Genomic DNA, 11,286 nt, shown 5'->3' on the forward strand with positions numbered 1-11,286 from the left:
TTTGAAAACATCTCAATCGGATCGCGAAAGTGGACCACGGGTGGGCGAGTCTCTTTGTCGAGGTTATTTGTCAAATGCCTTAAGGGGGTGGCGATCTCTCTTTCCATCTCGAAAAGAGGGTCGCGTGGCCAAACAGAAGTCGGTCGCCTCCAATGGAACCCTGTAAATCATTCTCGCACTGTAGGAGGAGGAGTGCGAACACGTTCCATTGTGCACAGGCTAAGAAAACTGTGAACATCGGTAAAAATTCCTCTCTTTCTATGGTACAGTAGCTCGTGCCAGTTTAGTTTCTCTTTGAAGGTTTGTCCTTCGAATTTGCCCCGAAGACCCAGTGGCCCTAAATTTTTAGAAACTGTGTCAAATACCTTTCCACTTTTACGGCTAGCTAAAGCTCACAATAGAGGTGTCCCACGACGAGCTGCCTAAAAATGAATTCACATTAGGCTGCGATCGCTACCAGTGTTCGCACGAGTTACAAACACATAAATTCTTCCTTGCCTGTCTCGTTTTCTCACGCCCACTGATCGTGACCTGAATTTTTCAAGGACGCTCGAGGACCATACGGCTGGTTTCCGTGGGCGCCAAGTTGGCATCGGGACTCCATTTCTTTCACATTTGAAACGTTTCAGAAGTTCAGATGCTAGAGGCGAGGTTGAAGAAGTTTGCTCCTGATGTTTCATTCGATTGATCCATGTCTCGTTTATAATACGATATCGACTCGCACATTTTGACGGAGATCGTTTCACAACCGGTTTGCGAATATCATATATTTTCTCTCGTACGGTTTTCATTTTCCCTATTAGAGCGTTTCATGCGCTCACTCGGATTACGAATGGCAGCGAATTAATTTTCACCGAAACGATTGAAAGAAGACAGACAATCGTGATATTTATAGCGAGATTAGCAAACAAGCTTTAATGGAGATTAGCTTTCAATTAGTTTGTTGTGAATATGATATTATTGTGATACGACACAAAAACCTACGTATGTATTTCTCTCATAGGTTTTTCGTTTTTCTTATTACAGCGTTTTTTCGTACTTAGATTAGGAATGGCATGGAATTAATTCTCAGCAAAATAATTGCAGGAAGACAGGAATTGTGGGATTCGAAACGCTCGTCCAGGTACGTCAACAGTTTTAAAACGAAACGCAAACTTTCTCCGACATGTTGGGAATAAAAATCCATTCGGTTACCGAACGGAAGCGGCGGTCACGCAACAGCCATCGTATTATCGATGCACACGTGCCTTTTGTGAAAAAATTCCGCCGCGTAGATGGTGGCCAGCAGTGGCACGAGGCCGCAAAACCGCCACAAGGGGAGGTGTGATGCGTTACAGCTGGTTAAACAGCTGTACAGGAGAAAGATAGCCGTGAACGCCGCGACAAATTTCAATACCGAGCCTCCAGAAAACCGCGCACCAAATCGGACCAGTCTTCCTTCTTCTTGTTTCCTACTTTTTTTCCTCTTTTCACTCCGATGATGATCTTCTTTCGTGTTTATTTTCGGTGAAAACGGCAACGTATTGCTTTGACGGATTCTGACTAGTTCAGATTGATATATCGAATTTTACTGATAAATCGGAATGGAAAAATTTGTTAGCTTATTTGATAATCGTTAAAATTTAGAAAAGTATTAGGCTTGAAGGTAAAATAAAGTAAATCCTGCTAAAAGTATTATGAAATATTTATATTAAGGTTCATAAAGGTATTTGAGATTTTTGTTGATAATAGCAAATTACGAAAGTGATTACTTGAGATTTTATTAGGCTGGTGGTGGAAGACTTGAAAGGGTATTTCTATTTCGAAAAATTTTTGGGATAAAAGATTAGTACGCAGAGAAAATTATAGATCAAGTGACTTGAGATGTTTCACACATGTTCAGGCATGTTTCAATGAAATATGTCATAAGTTTTATGTAATTATCTTTATTTTTGTAATACGGTACAAAAAGATTCTGTTTACATGAATTTGTCAATGGACAAGCAGTTCATTTTGATTTCTCACTCGTATAATATTCTGATAAGTAGATTCGGTCGGCAGGAGTTTATTTAATCAAACACTAATTACAATTTCTCATTCGAATAAATGAATTTTGTATAAACAGCTATTTTAGAGTAGAATAGTAACAGATTAATTACAATATGATTTAATTAATTTCATTTCCTTGTTCTTCGGTCTTGGACCTTTCTTCCAAAAAAAAAATTAAAACCCTTCAGATAATCTTAAAGATACTTTTACAACAGTATAGAAGATTTTAATGTCCCGGTAACCCACATTGGTCTGCAGAAATTTTCAAGGACTCAAGGTAGGGTAAAAGTCGCCCTCTGCGAGTTAAGGTTCATTGAACGGAACAATGGAGCGGAGAGTAGGTCAGCAGGGGCACCGCAGAGTCTCGTAAATTTTATTGGCACGCGGGAGTTATTGGTCTTTATAAAAATTGGCCTTACGGTAGCTGTATCTTATAGCCAACAGAAAAGACGAATTTTCAGGTTTTATTGCCGGCTAAGATGGACAAAGAATCGATTTCTATCCACTACGACATTACTCTATCGTTATACGTACAAGACTTTTATCTCAAGATACATCAATTTCTGGCACGATTTCTACTATACGATTTTTTATCGTTGATTTTGAAAAAGGTTTAGTTATCTAAATTAGGCATATTCACTTACTTATAATACTTATTTATAAATTACACTTATCTATAATAAGTATTAACTTATTATAAATAATCAGCCATATCACTGCGCAACTCCAGAAAAATTACTGAAAATTCTCAACGCGAGAATTGATCGTAATTTCAACAAATAAAAAAAAAAAAGTTGAAAAAGAACAAAATTGTGATCAATTTCGCTACTTGTTGAATTCCCAACTCGGTTTCTCGGGTATAGACGTACGAACAGGAAATATGAAATATTCGAGGAAAGAATAGTTTCATTTCTGTTTATCGTCTTTGTCTCTCTTCAATCAAGTTGGAATACGAAAAAGTTCACTAATAATTAAGATGGCGATTAAAAATACGAATAGATGACTGTTGAGTTCATGGATTCGATCTATTCGGCTAGTTACAAACGGATACCGTGAAAGCTGCCGTGTCATGCTTCGAAGAAAAACGAAAGAATTTTAGAGGATGCCGAAACACCGGTAGCTACTGTTAGGTTTTTTTTTTACTATAATTAGTATCATCAAGAACACCGCAATATTCATTCCCTGGCTCGATACGTGATCGACATTTATGGATATCCTTAAACGATTTTACTACATGCATGGCGTAACAAGTTTTAAAATTGGAATGAAAGTTGGGTCCTTTTCATTTCATAATTTTAATAATACCACTCATTATTCGCAAATAGATTATTCCTTATATAACAAATCTTACTTTTCGTATTAATTTTTGTCGGATTTTATAATTGGAAATCTGCAAACGTTGATGTTAAAATAAATTCTGTTATGTAAAATTTTCAGATATCGTTAGGTGTTTAAGTAAAGTCTAAAAGTTAAAAATTTCATGTAATTTTTCAAGAAAACTTTGTAGCGTACGATTTTCAACAAGGACCATCCCATAAAGCACATTTTCGAAAGCTCATGTTCGTTTCAAAGCCGTTGTCCTCGAAGTCAAAAAGACGAGGACTGACAATAGACATTTCACGGGACTTAGTTATAAAATTGGCCATAAATACGATCGTAAAGTCCCATTGCACGTCCTTCAGGACACGTCTTGGGTCCGTCCTCTTGTTCTCACAGCTTTTAACTTCTCTTGCTTTGCTTTTTCTCAATTTCTCTCTCGCTTTATCATCCCTCCCTTCCCTGTCATCTGCAAGCAAATTGACTTCTTCGATAAGTTTCCAGCCACGCGTGTGTAATATTTTAAGTATCCACTTGAATTGAATTTTATCCCATCGCAAATGTTTTCAATCTCCTTAATCACTGAAAAATTCAATCAAATCGATTTTGTTTATAAAAATGGGAAATAGATAAAAATCTGACAGTGGATGGATGCTTCCTTTAAACGTAGAATTTCCAATCAAGCGTCTATAACATTCGAAATATCCACTCGAATTGGACTTTATAACATTTCAAATATTTTATTATTAGCAACTCGATTATTAAAGGTTTCATCGAAATATTTTTATTTGCAAAAGAGAGAAAATAGATAAAAATTTATAGAATTTTCACGTATATTAAGAACTTTAAATATCCATTCAAAACTAAAAATTTTATTCTATTTTATATATTTTTAACGCTCCTTAAATTTCCCCTTCTAATTGTTAACCAAATTACCGAATAATTCAACTAAATTTTATTTATAAAAAAAGAGGGAAAAAGTTTGACAGTAGAAGCGTGCTTGAAAGTTCGTGCAGCTAGTCTTTTTTTATCTTCGGTGCAATAAATCAACAAATGCAAGAAATCTTGACCTCGAAGAACAGAGAAGAAGGGAGTCCCTTGACGATGAAAGAGCGAAATTGTGGAATCCACGACCGATTTCCTCTGGTCGGACGACGGCCACACGCCGGCCACCATCGGGTACCCCCATAAACTCATCAACTCGTGAAAGTAGATTTTCGCGCACATTTCTTGAACTACGACCTCGTAAATTATAACACGTAATAATGTCCACGCGAAGAAAATTTCACGAATGGACCGTGACATCTTTTTTTCTCTTTGTCTCGCCACACGCCCTCTTCTAACAGAAGTTTTCCTTGGCTTTTTTTGCCTTCCTTTACCTCCCTTTTCCGGCTTTTAAACCGTCGTAAGAGCTTTCCCTTTTCTTTGTATCTGTTAATTTTTGATACAGATTTTTGTGGGATGGTACGATTACATTCATTTTGCTCTTTCCTCCGTTTTCTTCTTTGAACTGTGACATCTTGAAGACAAATTTCGGGGATGTTTTAGAGTACATTTAGTAAATGTACGTGTACGAAATTCTAGAAGATGTTGTAACATCTGAAAAGAATTTACATTGCAATTTTTAACAAGTTCTTCGAGAAAATGAAGAGAAAGGAAATAAAGGAGAGATAGGTAATTAAAGAATCAGAGCATTTTTTTTGTGTCAAAAGATATTTATCAAAGTTGATGAAAATTTCATTGACAAATTAAATTAAGAGTTAATAGAAGTGGATTAGTTTTAATTACAGTAGCTGTAGCCTTCCTAAATTACTTTAAAAACAGAATTATATTATATTCTGAATTATTTAGCTCAAAAGATACAGAAAGAACAATTATCGCATTACACCCCCTAACCAAACGGAAAAGTTGAGAATACAGTTTTGAAAGATGAAAGTTTCAAGGAACACGAACTGATAGCCAGCCGGAAATGCTGCTGTGTTTGAAGTAACTTTTGATTTATCGATTCGATAAAGATGCCGTAACCATACGGAAATTTTCGAGATTTATCGCATCGTACACAGTAATCGGTAACTCTTTACCCTATGAGATTCGTGTCGACCGTGGCCCTTTTCCTCTTCCCGTTCCTCGCTTTCTGTAATAGTTTCGAAGGGACCACGCTTTGTATGAAACGAGGAAGTCGTATTTCGTCCCTTTGAGCGCGCCGTGATCGTACGTCGCGTTTGATCTCGACTTCAATGACGCCTGAGCACGACGCGTACTATTTCCTTACCGTGGAAAATCAGCGTTGTGGAAACTGTGATCGTTTTTTGGAGTTTTCTGCTGTGCTATAAACGGATCACGATCGTGGAATGATAATTTGCCGTGGAAAGTGATGTATTTTATTCGACACAATTTTAGAAATAGTTGGTAACTTGTTTTTACTTTTTGTTGGTAAAAGAGGAAGAAATTTTAATAGATCAATTAATTGACACTTTTTTACCGTATTAAATTAAATGTTGATCTTTGACTGGAGAAGAGCCTCTTTGATTAGACTTTCTTTAATATTGAGCCGCGTCCGGCTATGATTCGATTATTTCACGTAGGAGCGTTAAAAGAACAGAGGAATGTATTGGTAACATTTCTGATATATTGCGATGTTTCGAAAAGAAAGGATGCGATATTAACAACGAGATTTGATTTTGTACATTTCATTATTGATTGTAGCTTTTTTATTTTACTACTTTGAAGATATCCACAATTTTGGGTGATTTAATTTTCACGACTTTTTCGGAATTCTACAATTCTACGTCTATCATTACACAGTATAATTTTCATAGTTTTCGTAAATATATAATTCTTGTTCATAACCTTCGTAAATTTATAATTCCCCTAGTTTCTCCAGTTACGAAGCATAAATATGCGGCAAAAATTGAAACAATAATGCTAGAAATATATTTCTTAATAACGAAGAAACCCATGCATAATTCCGTCACAGTCATACGTAATAATGTTAACGTAATAGATCAGAAACGACTCAAGTAGATACAGTCTTCAATGGTCAGCCATGCCACGATTAAATGAAACATTAAACGCTCATTTTTGTCTCTATGAAAAATAAATAAATGAAACAATGAAATAAAGCAACAATGAGCGACCAAACGCACCGATTGTCCCTTACACGAACATAAATTTCCACGGTGAATAGTATCCTCGTTAAAAGAAACTCTTAAATCACGGCGCTCTCATTAGTAGATTTTTCGGCGACTTTTTAAACATTTTCGTGGCAAATTTTCAAAGAGAAACGAGGGATCGAGTAACTTCCCAGGAAAGCCGATAGTCTTAACAAAAGGTGCACTTCCAAGGATCCGAAACACCCACGTCGTACACTGCCCCCGATGGTGGGGTTCGTTTGGCCGGCCTCCGTAACGCCCACACTTGCTCGCAATCGTGTTCCAGGACTCATGGTGGGGCTCGCCATCGATTCCAGAGGTGGGGAATAAATGTCAGTGTATGACTTCACGATAACTCTTATCCGTGGTTTATTTTAGCCGCGAGAAATCGGTGAATCGATTCTGGCAAAGAAGCGACACCATTTCTTTTCCACCTTCAACGCGTCCATTGTCACGGTGGTCATCGGTGGCGCACGTTACACAATTTTTTAGGACGATTGAAATAAGATAAATTTCATGGGAAGAGATTTTTAATAACAAAAAGCAGTATTTTACAAAAATTCAATGTTAGTGCATATTTCAATTTATCGCGGTTTTCACGACGAAATATAGAACATTTATGTGGCAGTCAACGTTAACTTTGCTACGTTCCTTCGCTCATTTTCGACGCAATCGTATTTTCTCGAAAAAAGTAGCTCGAGCTTGAGCGAAATATCGGAGAATCGTTTTCGGTATTTGTGATTTTCAGGTTCAACGTTCTGTTAAATATCTTCTTAGGAATTAGAAATCTCTTTTGTTTGCTAAAGCGAAGTTGAAGTATACAAATTCTAGGATTGCAGCAAGGTTCACCCTTCGAACATTTTATCGTTATACAGATCGTAAAGTTGTTACAGCGTAGGATGACGACAAAACCCAACCGAGGTTGCAGTGGTGTTCGCGAGAAATTTCGAGATTAATCAAGTTCGACACAGTTCGTTGGTATCTCCTTAATCATGGAATGTTCGGAGGTTTCGTTCGACGATCGGAGCAAGTTCGAGTTTTCACGGTTCGGTTGAGTTCGCACTTCAAAGAATTTTTAGTTTGTCATCGTTGTTGTCCGATGTCGATTCTCTGGCTGATCGACGTTGCTTTCGCTTTGAATTGAATGTAGGTTAATTTTACGCTTCACGAAATTCAACCTCATTTTCTATTCGGATATCGGTGGAGTAAAAGCAACGCGAAGCTCGGTTTTACGACTATAGAAAGTGTATCTCCGAATCGCAGCATGCTTCATATTGTTTGATTTTGCATCATAAAAATTCTGTATCATTCTGTACTGACGCTTTATAATTTACATTGTTACTTTATTTCTAGCAAAAAGGATTCCTAATAATATCTCAATCCTAGTCGCAATCGTATACATCGGTGGTGAAGGAATTAATCATTAGTCTTTTTCTTCCAAATTTTGTTTGTAGTTGATTTCTAATGGTCATTTGAAGATCAAAGTCAATGGGATAAAATTTATGGAAAGCTCCATTCATGGTCCCCGAATTAGGCTTGTAATCCGATTCTTCGTAACTGATTCGTAGTTTGGGTGAATTTGGTAGAATGGTAACCAAAAACCAATCTATTATTAATTTATAACACAAAATGAATGAAACATAATTTCGAGCCTAGTTCTAAATATTCCCTAGGAATTCCAATTTCTAAACGATCCTAGACCTCGTTAACATCGATAAAACTATGCCTAAAATCTTCTTCACTCGACCAAAGTCGAAACGACCACTTTCGCAAGCCTGGTGCCATCGCGTTACCCTTCTCCTTACAAGCTCTAGAATGTTACAATGGGCCGGCTCGCGTGCCATCTTAAAAAGCAGTAAAATCGGCAAGCGCTTCTTAACGAAGGGGAATAATCGTAAATCGGTCCCTGGATCCACAAATAAACGCATAAACTGGTGTCGTAAACGCGCGAACCCTTAAGCTGGGGATCCGCAGAAAAACTAAGCTACGCTAAACTGTGTAAACTAGAATGCGTAAAAGTATGACACGTCCAAAGTAGAGAATTGATTAAAAAATTTAGTAAACAAAACTGTCCATGTTCTACCTTTTTGCTTCTGTTCGGAAAAAATATGATATCGCATAAATATCTACAGTCTACTTATGAGCATTGTTTGTATTGTGAGCATTGTTATTACGTTGCATTATGACGTAAAATATTAAATAAAGCTTAATTTAAAATATATTAGACAAAGCGAACTTCGTAGAGTTCTGCTGAGTGTAGATGTCCCAATACTTACGGAAAATATTTTTAGCCTTGGCATGCCATATAGTAAGTACATATAAATCACCTTAGTAAATCTTCTGCTTTCCTTTTGGGTCTGACGGAAATCAAGCGACCGGAAATTTATGATAGTTCGCCCGCACGTGCCGGCCAAGGCCTCGAAAGAATATGCGATCACGATTCGAAAGCTCACGCGTACATCATAAAACATTTTATACGGGTAATAGTTATATGACTGGAGAACAGAAACCGGGACAGATTATTAGCCTACAGCCCTGATTTTTAAATTATGGCTAATTATTGCAGACAATGGTTCTATCGGTTCAGGATTGCCGCCTGTTACATGCCTGTTTATTGCTTCTTTTTTATTTCTTCCAGGGTTATTCATGTGGAATGGGGTGAGGTTAGCGAAAGACGTGGCTGATTGTTTATAAACGTTGTTAAGATATGTTAATGTTGTGAAGGAGTGTTGTGAGCGTTACCAAGGTTTGTTACAGGAAAAGTGAGCGTGGTAGCATTACCATGCCGCATGGCCAGAGTTGAATTAATCGTAGACGAGAGAAGTTCATCGTGTTGCTGTGACGTAGAACTAGTGTTAAGCGAATTCGTGAAGTGCGATATTATATTCAATTTTGTGAGAGTGTTACAATATTGTGTTTATCATACTGTCTTTTCTGTTAATTTATAATAAACATTCCTACAAATTGGGGGCTCGTCCAGTTTTAAATCGTGTCAATTTAAATTTCGGGAAGCAGTGCGATAAAATATCGTTAGCTGTTGTGAATAATATTGTGTATATTTGAAGAAATTATTGTGAAGTTAAAGATGGCAAATTGTGAGGAGGAACAATTTTCGAGCGAAGAAACTTTAACGTTAGAAGAATCGAGGAATAAGCTTGCTCAGATGAATCTTCCGATATCTGGGGCTAGGTCAGTGCTGGTAGCCAGGCTAAATAGAGCAATTAGTGCAGGTCAATCAAATCTTAAAGAACAAGTGAGTGGTGAAAGATCCGTGGAGAAGCGAGGTATAGGGACGAAACCAAAAAATAAGCATGATCGAGATGTAGACGAAAGTCTCGAGAGGCTCAGGGCGAAGGAATTGAGGGAACGTCTGGCTAGCATGAGGCTAGAGACGAAAGGAAGAAAAGCAGAATTACATGAGCGTTTACGGGCGGCCTTAGAAGAAGATGCGTCGTTGGAGGAGGAAACCGACTATGAGAGTGAAACGGAAGAGGATGAAGAGGATGAAAGTGAACGCAGAAGGAGCGTGCGAGATGGGAATCAAAATTGTGATAGATGCTGTAGAAAGACACGTAGGCGAACAACATTGAGTTTTCAAGATGTTCAAGACGCTTTGGAAGTTTTTACAGGCGAAAATAACGAAAATGTTAACCAATGGTTCAGGACATTTGAAGAAACGGCGAGTATGTGTTTGTGAACAGAGGAACAAAAAGTAATCTATACAAAAAAGCTGATGAGAGGATCAGCTAAAATATTTGTAAACTACGAGTGCCGTGCAAGAACTTGGTGTGAATTAAAAAGAAGTCTAATAAAAGAATTTTCAAAAAAATTTAATACATGGCAAGTACACCATAGACTTCGAGAAACGGAAAAAAAGAGAAGACGAAGGATGTACAGCTTATATGTATCGTATGCTTGGCATAGCAAGTCACATGGATATGGAAGAAGCAGCAAAAATGCGGTACATCATAGAAGGAATAACGGATAAAGAAGTTAATAAGGCAATACTATATGGGGCAAGATCAATGAAAGAACTTAAGGAAAATCTGATCATCTATGAGGAACAAAAATCTCGCATAGCAGAGTCATCTGTGAGACAGGTTAGACCTGAGGACAACAGGAAATATAGTCAATCTGCAAGTGTGGTGAAGTATAGAAGATGTCATAATTGCGACGATAAAGAACATGCAAGTGCTGATTGTCCAAACAAATCGAGAGGTCCTAGATGTTTTAAATGTAGAGAATTCGGACACATTTCAACAAACTGTGCGAATATACTTAAGGTTAAGACGCGTTGTGATGGGTGGCGGAATGGGAATAAAGGAGGGGTCAAGCAAATTAAGATTATGGACAAGAATGTGGTGGCAAAGATAGACACAGGTAGTGATCTAAATTTAGTAAGAATGAATATGTATGTAATATCGTGATATAGTGTGTGTGTTTACAAAGGAATGGAAGATAGAAAAGGCGATTGTTGTTCAACCTGAGCTATTCTCGCCAAACGTACAGAAAGCAGCACAACTAGATGATTAGAATACGACTCGACTCTCACAAAACGCAATCGACACTCTCTCGGTAACGCCACTCGCAAGCTCTGCTTCTCCGCTCGCACGCTGCTTCTCGACTCGCACGCTGCTTCTCGACTCCCCTCTGCCCGTTGTCGCATTCCATTGTCTTTTACCAGGCCCACCGCACACGTGTTCTGCAGACGCTCGTGGCCAGGGTCACGTAGGTCTTTTCTACGAACTATGCACTTGAAAAGACCGACGACACTTTGATGGGCCCGACG

General features: G+C 37.8%; 1 protein-coding gene across 1 annotated transcript in view; it reads left to right on the top strand.

Moving 5' to 3' along the window:
• The first annotated feature begins 9,582 nt into the window (after window positions 1-9,582).
• LOC105680831 overlaps window positions 9,583-11,286 on the top strand; it is a 3,322-nt gene continuing 1,618 nt past the window's right edge. The window contains exons 1-2 of the mRNA XM_012386063.1: window positions 9,583-10,180; window positions 10,353-10,908. Coding sequence (XP_012241486.1) covers window positions 9,583-10,180; window positions 10,353-10,908 — 1,154 coding nt within the window. The remainder of the gene's footprint in view (window positions 10,181-10,352; window positions 10,909-11,286) is intronic.

The sequence above is a fragment of the Bombus impatiens genome, unplaced genomic scaffold, assembly GCF_000188095.3.
Source record: "Bombus impatiens unplaced genomic scaffold, BIMP_2.2 scf_0027, whole genome shotgun sequence".
Lineage (NCBI taxonomy): Eukaryota > Metazoa > Arthropoda > Insecta > Hymenoptera > Apidae > Bombus > Bombus impatiens.